Genomic DNA, 18,298 nt, shown 5'->3' on the forward strand with positions numbered 1-18,298 from the left:
AGTCTAAGCCTGATACAGTAAAAGTGATTATAGATTAAATCTCACCCTCAGAGATGTTCCAGTAAGCTTCTTTTACAGACTATCCCCCTCCTAGTCTTGGTCCAGCAATCACTCACACCTCTGGAGTTACTGTCCTTTGTTCCAGTTTCTTTCAGGTATCCTTTGTGGGTGGAGAGGTATCTCTTGAGCCAGCTGAAGACAAAATGGAGGGGTCTCCCAGTGGCTTAAATAGAATTTCTCTTGTGGGTGGAGATCCCTTCCTCTTTCCTATGCAGAAACCTAGCTACAAGATGGAGTTTTGGGAATCACATGGGCAAGTCAAGTGTCCATGTATGACTCAGGACTTTACAGGTGGCAGCCATTGTTCACATGCTACCTTGAATGTCCTCAGGTAGACTTCTTATATGGATTGGAGTCTTCCAAGGTTCCATTGTCCATTAAGTGTTTCTTGATTGGGCACTTAACTTGCAAATTCCTTTATTAAGAAGCTGACCAAATGCCTTATTGAGGCAACTTAAAATCAAACAAGTACACAGCCAATATTCATAACTTCAAATACAAAAATGATACATGCATACAAATAGGATGAATATGTTCAGTAGATCATAAGCTTTGCGGAGATATGTTACATGGCATATGTAGCGCAAGACATATTCCAGTTATGTCATATATAGATTCATAAGCATATTTCCATAAAGCATTATGGGGTCCAACGTCACAGTAACTTAAATTTGAAGTTTTTGATTTGTTTTCCTCTGAGACCAATATGCTGGACTCCCTAACAGGTGGAGAAATACAAGAGTCTAAATATTTTTAAAACCTCTTCTAAAATATTGTTTTCGTTTTAAAATATGGCACATGCAGCAAACCTGGTTGTCATGGAAGTTTTATTGATATTCATTTGGGATGTCTGCCATAACTCACTTGTGGCTTTGTCACTCGTAAGTAATGCTGACATCCGAAACTCATTTGCTTTCCTTTTACAGAAGATCTATTTAGGCCTCAAAATGTGTTGCCTACATCTCTTGAATAAGGCTATGTAATGTTTTGCCTTCTATCATCAGCTTGTTTCATCAGGGTGTCCAATCCTACTTCCTGTTTTCAGAAGGTATTCTAACTCTTCCTGAAACAAGAGGATAATCCTACACCCCCAAGTGGGGGAACAGGGAGCAAAATAAGTTGTCTGTGCTAAATATTGCTCAGATAGCAGAGGAGGAAGCAGTTATACTGCTGATTATACCTGTTGTGATTAGGGTTGCCAACCCTCCTGGTTTTGCTGGGAGTCTCCTGGAATCAGGCTCTATCTCCCAGAGGCTACAGGAGCCAAACCAGGAAATTTTAGGTGCTAAAAGTCCGGCAGTGCAGCGGGGCTAAGGCAGGCTCCTATGGCCCCGGGAGTGTGTGGGGGAAGCAAGAGGTCTCCAGCACTGGGGGCAGCACGTGACTTGGTAGCTCCCATTGGCTGGGAACTGCAGCCAATGGGAGCTGCAGGGGTTGTGCCTGCTGCAGTGGGGCTAAGGCAGGCTTCCTGGCTGCTTCCTGGAGTGGTGCGGGGCCAGAGCAGCCAGGGAGCCTGCCTAAACCCCACTGTGCCGCCGGTGGAGCCCTCACCTCTCCTGCTCCCCAACCCCCTGCCCCATCCTGCACCCAAACTCCCTCCCAGAGCCTGCACCCCTCACCCCCTCCTGCACTTGAACCCTCGGCCCCAGTCCAGAGTCCCCACCTCATCCTGCGCTCCATCCCAGTGCCCCAGCAAGTGAGTGAGGAGAGTGAGAGATGGAGGGAGGGAGGCGGGGGCTTGGAGAAGGGGCAGGGGCAGGGTCTCGGGGAAGGGTGGGTGGGTGGGGCAGGAGTGTTTGGCTTTGTATGATTAGACAGTTGGCAACCCTAATTCTGAGGCCAGTCCACACCTACCCAGTTCAGCAGGCCTTACTTTCCCTTTGATTAATTTAAAAATAGAAGATGAGGCGCAAATAAGATAGCTGCTACTTTCTAATGCTCTGTATGAAGTTAGTTGGCAGTTGGAGTCCAGTTTTTTTGAATAAGTGAACACATCTAAAAATACTAGCACTAACTGGCACCTTTGTTGCCAGCCTCAGAAGAGAGGTCAAGTATTAAATGGGCTTGGAAGTTTTGGGTTTCTTCAGGTCAGGTTGGAGGCCCATTGGTACATTAGAAACCTGCACTGGTGGTATCAGTACTGTTCCTGTTCTGTGGATAAATAGGGGACTTAATCTTTGAAGCCTGTCAGTATATATCTGTAACGCGAAGTATAAACATATCTTTTTTCAACCTTTATTACTTAAGGTTAGCCTTTGGTTTTAATTTGAAAGTAGCACACAAATGTGGAAAAGTCAAATGTACAAGATGAGCTGCTTTATTTCTAAGTGTCATTCTCTGAGTGTTTTCCCTGCTAATATAAAAGGAACGTTCTCCTCTCCCCACCACTCCTCCATATTCCGTGTTTAGCTATTAAACATATACTCATGAATGATTATAAACTGGCTGTGATTAGAGCCTTTTAAATAACCAGGAAGTTTGTTTTTACCTGTGGATTTTTAAAAAAATATCTTTAAAGAAACAAAATCCAATCAATACCACAATGGACCATGACAAATGTCATTATTAATCATCATTCATATATTTTAAGGCGACATGGAACTGTTATGTCTGTCATGGCCTCTATAATGTAGACCATTACTGTCACTTGGGGATTCCTATGTGTAGCTCACCAACTTTGTGGTTGAACTAAAATATGTCGTAGAAAGATAAGTCACTTCTTAATCTTCTCCTTGATTAAATAGATTGAGTTCCTTTAGTCTCTCATTGTGAGGAATGTTTCCCAGTTTTCCTTAATGTTCACAAATCATTCTTATAGTTCTTCTTTTTTCCCTTACTGTCTCCAATTTTTCAATTCCCCTTTAAAAGCATGGACACAGTATTTCACTAGTGATCTCACCAGTGCTGTACACAGGGGTAATATATTACTCCTTCTCAGTGTTACCTTGGTTAATACATCCAGGTATTGTGTGTGTTCTTTTTTGTGACATCATCATGGAGTAGGAGCTCATATTCTGGTGGCTATCTACAATGACTTTGTAGTCCCTTTTGAAGTCACTGTTTTCCAGAATACAGTCCCATATCCTGTGAGTATGGACTGCATTCTTTTCTTGAGTTAGGCTATGTAAAATATGTTTTGATTCTTTGCATCCAGCCATCCAAGTGACCCTGATTGTTTTGTGTCAGTGACCTGTCCTCATTGTTATTCACTCACTGCCAATCTTGGTCATATGCAACCTTGCTTAGGAATGAATTTATATTTTCGTCCAGGTCATTGATAAAAATATTGAATAGCATCATAAGAACAGATCCCAAAGGAACCTGATGAGTTGATAATGTCCCTTTACCAACTCGGATTGATAATTCCCCATTGTCAACCTCATCTGAAATCTTATCAGTTGGCCTTTGAATAAATCATTGATTTTTTTGAATAATGCAAATTTTAAATCAGAAAAGTTTAGAATGTTTTTAATCATAATTTTTTGTTGTAGATCTTCCATACAGTACTACGCCTAAGTGATTTTGTGAATTTTGCTTTTCATTGTGATAAAAGGTGGTAAAATTATTATTATTTTTTTTGGAATTGCGCAGATATTCAAAAATAACTTTTCTATCAGATTTCTGTTTTTAGATTTGACTCAATGCTGAGCCATTATGTAACTTCTAACTTGGAAATATTTAAGCACTCTTTCTGTAAGGAAGACCACGCTATGTCCTTTATCTCCCAAAATATAACCGGTTGTCCCCATTGCAAGCTGCTCTCCAATTTTTGTGTGTGGATGAATTAACATATAATTAAATTAGTTTGGTATAGCTTAATAGAAGGTTGAGAATAGGCCACTTCCACCTTAATTGAATTAGCTCGTTCGCACTGACCTTCCCCGTCCCCCCCCTTGGTAAGACAACCCGCATCTTTTCATGTGCTGTGTATTTATACCTGCTTACTGTATTTTCCACTCCATGCATCTGATGAAGTGGGTTTTAGCCCACAAAAGCTTATGCCCAAAAACATTTGTTAGTCATTAAGGTGCCACAAGGACTCCTCCTTGTTTTTATTGAAAAGGACAAGCTCCCTGGCCTGAGGAATTTACACTATAAATCACCCGATAACATGAGGAAATATGACTTCAGCAGCGATGGTGAGGAAAGGAGGAGAGCTATAACAAAGGGAATGGAATATAGTTTTGGAAGATGTGGGGAGGCTGTGGAAAAACATACCACAGCAGCATGAACTTTTGGTACTTCTGCCCTCAGTAAGGGAAGGTTCATTTGAATAGGGACATAGTTCTGCTCCCCAAAATGTAGAATTCATGTCTTGATCCTGTTTAGAAATACATTTCTAGAGTTTCAGGAGTGAAAGCAGGGTTCTACATCTTTACAATTGTCTGCCAAACAAAGATTTTGTCTTCTAAGGCTGGGATGTTGTAAAAACTTAAACTTAAAGTAGCATTTTTCAGAAACATAACTACAACGTTAAGCGAGAAGTTACTGTACAGGTACTGTATGTTGCCCGAAACCTTATTGCAGATGGGACACCTGCACGTTTTATTCTATCAGCTGTGGTTTTAAAAGAACAAAAAAAGAAAACCACCACATCAAATGCAAAACTTAATGTGTTAAGAATTTTCTAACAGCAATTACCTTTAACTGGCTCCTTGGTTAACATAGTAAAGCTTTTATTTTTTTTTCCTTTTTTATTAAGGGATACTTAACTCTCATTCATTGCTCATTACAATCCATTTGTTACAGTTAATCTTGTATTGAGTTAGGCATCAGTAAGAAAATGTGTTCTTCTCAAGACTGTTCTGCCTTTATTTGTAATCTGGTTAGTGGAAATATCTAGGAAAGCCATTGTCCTGGAAAATAGTCATAGTAAATCGCATAAGGAAATATAAGGATGGAACAAATATCGAAAAGTATGTCAATAAAAAGTCTCTTCTTGGAATATGATGCTTTTATGTAGAATCCCTTAAAATTTACCATTTTTCATGGCATATACTTTTGGAGTGTTCCCTTTCTAGAGAAATAATACACTACAACGATGCTCACTTCAAGGACTAAATGGTGAATGAAAATAGAGTTTTGAAATGAATGTATTTTTTAAATACCAAATCTTTTTTGACAGCTGTTTTTTTTCGTTTTTCAAAGTTTATTGCTATTTAAAAAAAAAAAAGATGAAAATCTTCCATTGGTGGAAGATTGTTTCCTTCATTAATTCTGATGCCATAACCATTTTTGAATTCGTTACTTGATCGTTGTCAAATGTTAGTTGGTAAGATATCTTAACTTTCTTTCATCTTACGTGCCTCCTTTACCACTGGAAAACTAAGGGTTGAGTTTACTTTTTACTTTGTGATTGGAGCCAGATAAGCTAGTCGAGTTGTTCATGCTCTCATTTTATTTTCTACTCCCTTCTCTCAGTCAACAAGATCCTTTCTAAGGGTATGTCTACACTACAAAATTAGGTCGATCTTATAGAAGTCGATTTTTAGAAATTGATTTTATACAATCAATTGTATATGTCCATACTAAGTGCATTAAGTCGGCGGAGTGCGTCCTCACCACCGTGGCTAACGTTGACTTTCAGAGCGTTGCACTGTGGGTAGCTATCCCACAGTTCCCGCAGTCTCCCCTGCCCTTTGGAATTCTGGGTTGAGCTCCCAATGTCTGATGGGGCAAAAACATTGTCGTGGGTGGTTTTGGGTACATGTTGTCAGTCGCCTCTCCCTCCGTGAAAGCAACAGCAGACAATCGTTTCGCGCCTTTTTTCCATACAGATGTCATACTGCCGTCAGCAGACGGTGCAGTAGGACTGCTAACCGTCATGATCATCCACCGCTTCTGCTGCAACTCTGCTCTCCTGCTTTCCTGGTACCATGAACCCACCTCTCAGGTCCTCTCGTCGTTCTGTATAAATATCTTATTCTCGTGGCATCCGTTGTCATCCACCACTTCTGCTGCAACTGTGCTCTACTGCAGACGCTGTACTATGGCAAGCATGGAGCCCATTCAGTTCACCGCTGCTGTTGTGAGCATTGCAAACACCTCGCACATTATCCTGCAGTATGTGCAGAACCCGCAAAAGCAGGCGAGGAGGCGACGACAGTGCGATCACGATAGTGATGAGGACATGGACACAGACTTCTCTCAAAGCACGGGCCCTGGCAATATGGACATCATGGTGGCAATAGGGACAGGCTCATGGAGTGGAACGCTGACTCTGGGCCTGGGAAACAAGCACAGACTGGTGGGAGCGCATAGTGTTGCAGGTCTGGGATAATTCCCAGTAGCTGCGAAACTTTCGCATGCGTAAGGGCACTTTCATGAAACTTTGTGACTTCCTTTCCCCTGCCCTGAAACGCAAGGATACCAAGATGAGAGCAGCCCTTACAGTTGAGAAGTGAGTGGCAATAGTCCTCTGGAAGCTTGCAATGCCAGACAGCTACTGGTCAGTTGGGAATCAATTTGGAGTGGGTAAATCTACTGTGTGGGCTGCTGTGATCCAAGTAGCCAATGCAATCACTGAGCTGCTGCTATCAAGGGTAGTGGCTCTGGGAAATGTGCAGGTCATAGTGGATGGCTTTGCTGCAATGGGGTTCCCTAACTGTGGTGGGGTGATAGATGGAATGCATATCCCTATCTTGGGACCTGACCACCTTGGCAGCCAGTACGTAAACAGCAAGGAGTACTTTTCAATGGTGCTGCAAGCACTGGCGGATAACAAGGGATGCTTCAACAACACCAACGTGGGATGGCCAGGAAAGGTGCATGACACTCACATATTCAGGAACTCTGGTCTGTTTGAATAGCTACAGGAAGGAAATTACTTCCCAGACCAGAAAATTACCGTTGGGGATGTTGAAATGCCTATAGTTATCCTTGGGGACCTAGCCTACCCCTTAACGCTATGGCTCATGAAGCCATACACGGACACCCTGGACAGTAGTAAGGAGCAGTTCAACTGTAGGCTGAGCAAGTGCAGAATGGTGGTAGAATGTGCATTTGGACATTTAAAAGCTTGCTGGCACAGTTTACTGACTAGGTTAGACCTCAGCGAAACCAATATTCCCATTGTTATTGCTGCTTGCTGTGTGCTCCACAATATCTGTGAGAGTAAGGGGGAGATGTTTATGGCGGGGTGGGAGGTTGAGGCAAATTGCCTGGCGGTCAGTTACGCACAACTGGACACCAGGGCGATTAGAAGAGCACACCTGGGCGCCCTGTGCATCAGAGAAGCTTTGAAAACCAGTTTCATGACTGGCCAGGCTACGGTGTGACAGTTCTGTTTGTTTCTCCTTGATGAAAACCCACCCCCTTGGTTGACTCTCTACTTCCCTGCTAAATTTGACCTAAACTCGTAGTGTAGACCAGGGCTAATGCTCTGACCCCAGTGCTACAGTATAATGTTACTTCAGTTAGCTGGAAGGCTCCATCTCCTCGCATGTGTCAGACCTATCATCCTGATGTGTCATGCTGTTCCCGCTGCACTAGCTCTTTCTTGCCCTAGCTTCAGTTCCTGATATGACCCGTCTCTTCCTTCACTGCTTCCTTGGGAATAGCCAATGTCCTAAGAGTTCATTCGAGTGCTGCTACTTTAATAGTTCTGGTGTATTCTAATCCTGCAACTTTATGAATCTTGGGAATTACTCATACACTGTTAATTTTAAATTTTTTTTAGAAGTGGTAATAACGTGTATTGTAGCATTACTTGCAATATCTGAGTTCTTAAGGGTAAGGCACCTGTGGTAGTTGTAGCCCTGAGGCGTTCAGTCTTCCAGTTCTTTTCAAGATTTAAACGTCCATCTTCTGGAAAGGTTGGAGAAAATACTTCAGCATTGGCATGCCAACCCTTTTCCACATAAGATAGCATTGTAACATCTCAAATCATGATGGATGTAATTTTAAAAAGGAGAAAATCAATGAATGAAGTACTATGGTTAGTGAAAGTTGTGAAAGAATCACAAAAACTCAGTAGTGGTATCTCAGAAGTTCCTAATGCATCTTATCGCAAGAAGCTTTAGCTCTTCCGTTTCTTATAATTGTATAGAAATAAAATATGTTGTTAAATTGCAGGTTTGAGAGTTGAAGTTACATCTGTTCAGCAGTTGGAGTAGTGCACAATTTTATTGATCTTGAACAATATTCAGATTGTTACTTTTCAGGTTATACCACCATATTTCATTTCACTATATTTATTTTGGTACTCCTAGGACCTAATGTCTGTGTGATAAGATTTATTCTCTAATTATTTTTCAACAATTCTCGATTACAGAGAGAGTAAACCTCAGTTACATTTTATTTTAATCCTGAACAGATTCAGATGCCGAACAGGATGCTGCTATCAAACTTGCCCAAGAACGAGCTGAGATAGTTGCCAAGTATGACAAAGTAAGTGCTCCTGTTAATAGTGTAATTTTGGCATTGACTATTAGAAATTGAAATGTGGTCTTCCTCTGGCAAGTTCAAAAATAAATAGCCTTCTCTAAAATATTCTGTGTGATATTCTGCATCGTGTTCAGTACACATTAACATTAGGAGAGCTTGCTTTATTTTTTTTCTATGTGTTTTTGGTGATGGTTTGATGATCTTAAGTTTCAGATGTATGTAAGTTGCTTCAGGACTATTTTAACATTTTTGTCATTTTTCTTTCACTTGTATTGAGGTGCCTGTGTCTTACATCCAGTAGGGTTTTATTTATTCTGATTGATGCTTTTTAGTCAAACCAAGGTATTGATCTAGAGACACTATTTTTTTTTGAGGATACACATACTTTAACTCTTTATTGATGCATGATAATATAAATTTAATGCTAAATCAGTAATGGCAATCAAAAAGGAAAAAAAAAACCACATTGATTTGCTATTGTAACCTATTTTATATAAAGAAAATAATTTCAGCCTGTGATGTTTTTGAACCATATAGCAAGTAAGACTGTCATATAATATAACTGGATTATGCATGCCTACATCTTACTCGCATAGTCTTATCACAGTATCATTGGTAGCCATACTACATGCTAAACCAGTGATACTCAGACCTCAGTGGTTCAAGAGCCAAATTAGTGATCAACATTACTCAGCAGAGCCACAGTAGTACTTGGCTATAGTAATATATGCATATTTAAATGGTATGACAGGGGAAATACTTAGTTACATGCACACATATTTATATCTATAATACATCTATATCTATAAAATAGTAGTATATATTATTCTCACAGCAAAGAAGTTAATAACTTAGTGCAGGTTGATAACTTAATTGGTTAGTAACATAATAAAAGCATCCTTATTGGTTAATAGCTTAGACTGGTTAATAATTAAATCACACAGTGTTTTAATATGTGTTGCAAAGAGCTGCAGGAGACTCATTAAAGAGCCATTTGTGGCTCCCAAACCTCAGTCTAAGCCCTGGTCTACACTGGGGTGGAGGGGGGTAGTTGTCGATCTAAGTTACGCAATTTCAGCTATGTGAATAACATAGCTGAAGTCGACATACTTAGACCTACTCACTGCAGTGTCTTCACTACGGTGAGTCGACTGCTGCCACTCCCCTGTCAAATGTGCCTGCGCCTCTCGCAGCGGTGGAGTACAGGAGTCGACAGGAGAGCGCTTGGGGGTTGATTTATCGTGTCTAGATTAGACATGATAAATTGACCCCCACTGGATCGATTGTTTCACACCAATTCAACGGGTAGTGTAGACATACCGTGAGTATGTACTGTGCTAGACGGTAATTTGTGGAGGTAAGGAAACATCATGCAAAATTTTATATAAAGTAAAGCTGTATCTATATAATGTGGAATATGTATGATTTTAAGGGAGCCATAGGGATTTTCTTTTCATGGACATTTGTTTTGTAGCAATAGCTTTAGTACAAAGTTGGTAGCAATCATGGCTGAAAGACTGTTTAGTTATAGTGGTGCAGCAGTGCCACTATAGTTGAGGTTGCATCACATCATCTGTTTAAAGGTTGACCTTGCTAAGTAAACTAGAATAGACAAACTTTTTCAGGTTTCTTTGAAAGTTGGTGTGCCTCTGAAGTGTGCAGGCTAGCATTAATGACTTAAATGTGGAGTCATTTGAGCCAGGGGTTCCAGATATGTAAGCTCAGAACAAAATAGAAACTTAAAAAAATGGCTAAGTGGTGTGTGTGTGTGTGTCTGTTTTTTTTCAATATATATTTTATTTTACTTTATTTTCATTGTACAGAGCTAGAGGTCAAACTGTTGATATGATGACAAGGAACCCAGCAGGTCAAAATGGTTCTAATCTGTCACATTTTACCCAAGGTAGTGCACTAAATCTTTGGGTACCCATGCTGAAAACAGTATTTAAGAAAATATAAATTTTTAATATTATGCATGCATCAATACAGAAAATCAGCTAGAAGGTTAATGTTCTTGCCATTTTATAAGCTTTAAAACTTGATTCTTGTAAGCACTCTAAAATCTGAATAGTTACTTGTATTACACTGAAATTTAGTGCCCCTCATGGGGAGCAGGGGACAGGACAGCATTAGGAATTCAAATTCGCAGTCATTCAGCCAAGGAGTTCCTGAATTGCAGGCACTTTCAAAAATTGTTTCCTAGTGCTGTCTTGTACTGAGACACGTTAATGATTGGATGAATCACGATGGCTGTGAACTTACCCGTCAATTAATATAATTAAGGATAAGTTAATCACAAGCCCCCACCTAAGACAAAAGCAGTTTTTTTTTTTAAAACTGAGCAGCTGGAGGTTGCTACAATTTGTGAGTCAGGAGTGGCAGTTTTATTTTGTGGGGAATGTAATTGAAGTCTTCCAGTGGGAAGGGAAATTTGGATATGTAATACATCCTGGGAGGGGAGGGGCATTAGGGGATGAAGAAGTGGGGGGTTAGGGGAATAGAGATTTGGGGTTCCAGCAAGGGGAGGTGGCTATCAGGAGGGAGATAAATGGGGATGATGTAGGAGGCAAGAGAGGGTGGGGGCACACTCCCTAGCTCTTCCAGTGTACCCCAACCTTCCTGCACCCTAATCTTCCTGCACCAAACACTCTGCCAGTGTACCACAACTCCTGCACCCCACAGCGTCAGTGGACTTCAAGCTTCCTGCATCTCAACCCTGCCAGTCCGCTCCAGACCCCTGCATTCCAGCTCCCCATTCTCTCCACAACTCTGCGAGTGCACCCCAAACCCCTGCACTTCCAGCTCTACCATGATTCTGGTGGTCCATTCAATATTCTGGGAGACAAGAATTCTTATAAAATTAGCCATCACAGCTGGCGCTAATGGAGACCGTTTCCAGCACCTTTATCACAGGGGTTATTGAATGTATAGGCATCAAAGACTGGCCTTACCCATGGAGGAGGCCTGGGCAAGTCAGTGCTGAGGCATACTGGCTGTCAGAATGGCACCTGTCATGAACAACAAGGATGTGTGTGCATACACTCTCATCAGCTTTGATTTATCATTAGAAATTGCCATCTTCTGTATCACTCAGGCTTGTATGTAACCTTGGGGAAATCTTCGTCGCCTCCCTCTCACTCCTCATATGCAGACAGTATCTAAATGTGGCTGCTCTTCATTCACATATGTCTAAGACTCATCATTTTCTTTCCGCCCATACAGCTAAAATGCTGCATGATCTCCCATCTTCACGACTTCTGCCACATCCACCACTTCCTCAGACCTCTGTGACAAACATATTACTCCCACCCATTCTACAAAATGCAGCTGCTAAAATAATTTTTCCCTGTTGATCAGTCCATATCATTCCCTCCCTTTTTAATCTCTCCACTAGCTCTCCCTTGTCCACCACATCAAGTTAAAGACACATCTTGTCCTTCAAAGCCTTTTAAAATATTGTTCCTCACTACTCATCTGTTCTTCTTTTACCACATTGCACTCCAACTCCACCAGTGACCTTAAGGGTTGTATGAAAAAGACAACCTGATGAACTCTTGTGCAGTGGAAATACTGTTTACAAGAGTTAAGTTGGTGGGATGGTTGTGGAGCTTTCTCATCCTTTGTAGGTCAGGTTGGGAGTTCTGTGGTGGTGTTCTGGGGGACAGATATAGAATATGCCTTTAACTACAGAACTCATGTCCTGTCTTTTTAAGTTTTAGATCAGCTTGCTATGTGGTGCCATAAGCCTTCATTGTTGCCTCCCTTTCTCTTTTTAGGGACGAGAGGGTGCCCAGATTGAACCTTGGGAAGATGCAGACTACCTTCTTTACAAAGTCACAGATAGATTTGGTTTTCTACAGTAAGTTGCTAGTTTGAAAAGGAAATAAGATTAAAAGTTTGTTACATCAAAAAATACTAATAAGTTGTATGCCTAATTGGTGAAAGTATTGATTGCGTAGTTGTAATAGAACTGCTGTGAGAACAGAATTACATTTAATGTATACATTTTAAATGGTCTTGCATTGTGGTTTTTCTGTGTATTCCCAGCTTTTTTCATTCTATGATTGAAATTGATCTGTTGTTGGGAATAGAAAGGTTTTGGACTATTTTATTTGGGTGTGAATGTTGTATTTAGTTACAGTGCATCTGAGTTAAGATTTGATAAGTTATTTGTATTTTTTGAATTACAATTAAAATTTGCAATGTTATTGTAGCCATGTTAGTCTAAGAATATTAGAGACTTGAAGAAAAAAGCTCCGTGTAAGTGCAAAAATTTCTCTCTCACCAATGGAAGTTGGTCTGATAAGATATTACTTCACCTAGTTTGTCTCTCTAAAATTAAAATTGTAATATACATATAAAATACTTGAAAAGTGAAGATCAGAAGTTTTGAAGCCCTAGAGAGGGAAGCTTCTTTTTATGTTTTTACTAATTTTTCCATCTTTTTCATTTTAAAAAGTGTAGGAAATTCCATACAAAATTCTACACTAATAAAGGAAGATCCTGACTCTGCAAAGACATATGCCTATGGTTCAGGTTATTCACTGACTAGTCCCATTAAAGTTATTGGGACTGTTCATATTGTGTAAAGTTAAGCTTGAGCATAAGTCTTTGCAGGGATGGGGCCTAAAATTTCATAATTAAGCACTCAAAATCAGGAAATGCCAGAATCCAGATTGTGTGCACTCCTGGTGCATTCCAATATAGACTTGATCACATACTATTTATTAAAAAAATAAATTAAAATACAGGATTAAATTGTAGTATGTGATATTGTAAGTAAAGACCAGTATAAGAAATGTACAAAAGGAGGCAGAGGGAAGATTGGTATTTCTTCACTTTTCTGTATACAGTAACACAGTCATGACAGTCTGTTAACATTGTCAGTTAACATTGACTTCATAGAGGACTGGATCAGGACATAAATAAGCCTCAAGACCTGGAAATGTCTTTACCAAAGCTGCCTGTGTTCCATTAGTGCCTTTAGATGGATGTAAGAGTATATTATTAGAAGACCAATTTACAGATACTGAACAGCACTGAATGATTTGCTAACCTTTCTACTAGCCAGTCAGGATTCTTCAGCATTTTTAGGCCATGTCTACACTACAAACTGTGGTGGATGCAAGTTATGTTGGCATACAGCCACTGAAGATTTTATATCGCTTGGGCTTTTGCATACTTGGCTGCTTGTGTTGGTGCTGGTGTACTCACCAGGGGTGCTTGTGTCAATGCAAACTGTGGTGCATCATGGGTAAATGTCCCAGTGTGCCACATACCACCATTGGGTACAGTGCTTTTTGGGAAATTTTTTCCACGTGTTGTGGGATAGAAATGACTTGCCCAGGAATTTCTGAGAGCTAGGGGTCAAGTTCCAAGCATGCAGCTTTTTCCATCTCAGAATACCATTCATATTCCATAATTTTCATGCCTTTAAAAAAAAAAAATCCCACAAATCCACATGGCACTTTTCTGTCTCTGCAATCTCTGACAGAAGCATGGAGCCCACAGAGCTTTGCAGTATTCTCGTGAACATTGCAAATACAGGATTCATGATTCTCCTGTGTTTGCAGACCTGCAGAATGTACTGCAATAATGAGGGATGTGAGGATTTCTTCTAGGTCAGTTTGCTGAGGGACATAGAGACAAACAATTCAAGGCTATTGGTGGTGTTCCTGGAGCAGCTGCAAACCAGTCCGTACATGGCACTTCACTGAGAAACAAGCACTGACTGGTTCTCCATGCAGTCAGTCATATTGCCCCACCAAGCCCTTTGTTCGCGGTCTGACGCAGCACTGGTTTATGGGATCTCACAGAATGTGTCCTCCCTAATCCTCTTCTTTCTCTTCCTCCTCAGTGTTCTGCATAGGTTGACCATAGCTCTACGCTGTTCAGGATGTGGTTTCACTGTGTCGCTGTAGCAGGGTATTTGTCAGCTGGAGACAAATTTGAGCATAGACACATGCACAAATAAGTTCATGTAGGTGACTTATGTCAACCTAACTTTATAGCATGGACTAGGCCTTAGCGTTTCATGGAAAATTTGTCCAACGGTGTTAAAAAAAAAAAATAGTTCAGAAATTGGGAAGTCTAGATGGTTTGCTGGCTGGTGAAGACATTATTTAAAAGACCTAATAAATATGTTCTCATAGCATTCTTCCTCACTTCCTGACCATACTGTTCTATGTTGTTACAAGCTGTTAATTAGCTGTCAAATTTTGCCTTGGGGGTGGTTTTGCTTCATTAGTGGTGGGTGAATTGCTTCATTATTCCAGAGTTGGGTGAATTGATTCTTGCATATCTGGTTTATAAAGTGTTTTTGAGTCAAGTGGGATGAAAGATGGTGTACTTTATAAACTACTATTGTTACATTGCATGTATTTTGGGTAAAAAAGAGAAACACACATACATGGGTGGCGCGAAAGAAAAATTATTTCTTGTTGCTTTCCTAGGGCCTAGATCAAAGATCACTGAGGTCATGGAAAAAGTTTCCCATTGACTTTAAGAAGAGCTGAATCAAACTGCTGGAAATTTACAAACAGATTCTACAGTTAGGCATCGCTTATGAACTACTCCTTTAAGTTGATTGTTAATGCTTGCTACGTGAATAACCCTCTCTTTCTTGACTAACTTTTGAAGGTCACTCAACCCCTCACTTCTACTAGAATTCTTTTTTCTGTTCAGCTAGTCAGTGTTCTGGAAACTCAGATCTCATGACCCTAGTCCTGTATCTTAATCATTAATGTCAATATTGGAGAGGAAATATGATCTATTCATTGGTACATAGTACTGTACAAAATCCAGTCCCTGTGTACTCAACTCTCTGGGATGGAAATTGAAAGATTTATAATACACAAAGACTGTATAAATTAGCAAAGATCTTAGGTCTGTGTAATTTGTGAAGAGACCTAGTATCTGTCTACTTATGCATTAATCCTTGAGAATGAAAGTTCACTTGAGTGCCATCCCTGCAGCTCCATGATTCTCGAACCTAGAACTCATTCTAGATGACATTTATGTTATTCTGAGATGTGCCATACTGCCCGAAGAAGAATATACTCAAAACAGGAATGTCAAACTCCCTTTGTGGGAAAGCCAATTTACACTGGGTTCACTTTTTAATTGTGGTCACGGTCTTGTATCTTTTGCAGTACTGAAGCATCAGAATTTATCCCTTTGCCAAAGAATTGTGATTCAGGTTGTAAGCTTTCATATAAGGAAAAAAAGAACTCTAGCTTTATGGTTGTAAAGATAACCTTGAAAATATGTACAGTGTAGTCATAATGCAGTTTATAGAAAGCCTGTAACAATGGCCCCAAGAGATGTGAACTGCCCCATTCTTTTCAATTTACCGTTAACTCTGAAATCTAAAGGTAACAAAAGTCTGCATTAACAATTTCACTGGTTGATAGTTTTATGGGAACAAGCTTATCTGAAGGTTTTTGTCTTCCCAACTGTTCCTTACCCAGTTTAAAGACTGACTTTTCCTGACAGCATTTATAATGTCCTTGAATTGTGAAATAAAAAAAATGTAGAATATAGAAAATTGGAAATGTGGGGAAGTGTAAAATTCAACGAGACATCAAAATAAAAAATATAGGGAAATCTGTAGTGATTGTATATTTAATCTTCATTTTATTTAAAACTTAAAAGTTTAAACTGCTGCAGAATTTCTGTCTGATGCAGAGAAATGCGCAGAATGTAGGGAACTTATCACAAGATTAGGTCTCACGAGTAACAGACTTCAGTGGGCCTTGATTATCATCCATAGTTTGTATTTTTCATTCCTCCTCCTCATTAGAAGTCTGCATCCTGTTTTATCATCCTTCTGTGGATGTACACCTTCGACTGAGCTGGCTGCTGATGGGCAGAAAAGTTTAAGAATAAAGACTCGGAGACTTGATCTATTTGGGTGAAAAATTTATTAGTCTTCCAGCCTTCAGTTGAGAGGGGCCAATCACCAAGACCTCTTTGGCTGCTACGACTACAACATGTGACAGACCATGGCCAAATTAAAGGTCTCGCTGCCCAAAGGGTCCAGGAAAAAGTTCTGGGTGATCCTTGAAGAGGGCATGGGGGTGGCCAGAGCAGCCTTCCCAGCAGCTTCGGGCACGGCAGACTCTGCAGCTTGCACCATGGCCTTGGCCATTTTGATACTGAGGACATCCTGGCTGCTCTTCTCGGGTCTGTCGACTGAGGGTAAGCAGTTGATGCATGAACTCGCCTTCGAGGGCCAGGCCCTGTTTGCAGAACAGATGGACAGTAAGCTGCATGGACTGAAAGACTCAAGCACTACCCTGAAAATTTTAGGGCTGTATGTCCCCAGTCCAGCCCGTAAGCAGTTCAAACTGTAGCTATCTCAGGATCAAGGGAGCCAACCCCAGCAGGAGCTGCCCCATAAGAAGAGTAGAGGCTACAAGTGCTGTCCGAGCCACCCGTCTCCACCCTCTGCCCAATTGGGCCCAACCTGCAATAAGCAGGAGGGCCAGCAAGTGATTTGAGGGTGCGCTCGAGGGCAACCTACCAGACTACACCCCGGATCCATCTTTCCTGCTGTTTTCCGACTGCCTTTCTTTTTTCCTCCGCACATGGACCACTGTAACTTTGGACTGCTGCGTCCTCAATACTGTAGTGCAGGGTTACACCCTCCAGTTTCTTTCTACCCCGCAACCCCTTTCCCAGTCCCTCTTCAGGGACCCCTCTCACGAAAGTCTTCTTATGCAGGAAGTAGAAGGGTTGCTGCAGCTGGGTGCAGTCGAAAAGGTTCCTCGTGAGTACAGGAACAAGGAGTTCTATGCCCGGTACTTTTTAATCCCAAAAGCTAAGGGCGGTCTACGGCCCAGCCTGGACCTGCAAGATCTCAACTAATACCTAAAGAAGCTGAAGTTCCCTGGCCTCCATCATCCCCGCCCTGGATCCGGGGACTGGTATGTTGCCCTCGACTTGAAGGACGCATATTTCCACATAGCGATCTTTCAAGGTCACAGACGCTTCCTACGTTTCATGGTGGGACCGAACCACTATCAGTTCGCGGTCTTCCCATTCGGTCTTGCGACAGCACTGAGGGTGTTCACCAAGTGCATGTCAGTAGTAGCTGCTTAACTCAGACATTGAGGTATCTAGATCTGCCTATACCTTGACGACTGGCTCGTCAAAGGCCGCTCCAGGTCCCAAGTTCAGAGGAATGTTGCGGTGCTGCAGGCCATGTGCCCATCCCTGGGCTAGCTGGTAAACGGCAAAAAGTCGACGGTTCGTTCTGGTGTAGAGGATTGAGTTCAGCGGTGCTCGACTCCATCTGCACCAGAACATTTCTACTGCAGGAGAGGTTCCAAGCATTGGTGGACTCGGGTTGCATTCCCCTGACCACGACCGGGTTTGCCTGCACCTGCTGGGCCACATGGCAGCATGTACATATGTTGTCGGCCATGCCAGGCTCCAGATGTGGCTCTTACAGCAGTGGCTAGCGACAGTCTATTCCCAGTCCAGAGATCACCTGGAAAAGATCATTACCATCCCACCGATGACACTTACCTCGCTGCAATGGTGGACCCGACCCCAGGGTGGTCCTGGAATGGAGTTCCATTCGATGACCTTCGTCACTCCATCGATTGATATGGGACACCTCAGACCTAGGCTGGGGAGCGCATCTCAGCAATCTCCAGACCCAGGGCATGTGATTCCCAGAGGAGATGACATTGCACATAAACATCAAGGAAATCAGAGCAGTACGTTTGGCCTGCAGAGTCTTTCTACCGCACCTGGCAGGCAAGGTGGTGAGAGTGGGGATGGACAATATGGCCTGGATGTTCTACATCAGCAGGCAAGAGGGGAGCACACTCGTTGGCCCTTTGGC

At 41.5% G+C, this 18,298-nt stretch overlaps 1 protein-coding gene across 9 annotated transcripts in view; it reads left to right on the top strand.

Annotated features, from left to right (window-relative positions):
• Positions 1–18,298, top strand: part of USP6NL (USP6 N-terminal like) — a 215,753-nt gene that overhangs the window by 92,263 nt on the left and 105,192 nt on the right. For 7 of the 9 annotated variants that reach the window (XM_073328781.2, XM_073328776.2, XM_073328777.2 and 4 more), the window contains 2 exons: positions 8,375–8,448; positions 12,222–12,304. The exons of 1 other annotated variant lie outside the window; for it this stretch is intronic. In XM_073328781.2, the coding sequence (XP_073184882.1) occupies positions 8,375–8,448; positions 12,222–12,304 (157 nt within the window). Of the gene's footprint in view, positions 1–5,844; positions 6,461–8,374; positions 8,449–10,268; positions 10,349–12,221; positions 12,305–18,298 lie in introns of those variants that run through there. One more of the 9 variants, XM_073328782.2, reaches the window with a different exon arrangement.

Source organism: Lepidochelys kempii, chromosome 1, assembly GCF_965140285.1.
Source record: "Lepidochelys kempii isolate rLepKem1 chromosome 1, rLepKem1.hap1, whole genome shotgun sequence".
Taxonomy (NCBI): domain Eukaryota; kingdom Metazoa; phylum Chordata; order Testudines; family Cheloniidae; genus Lepidochelys; species Lepidochelys kempii.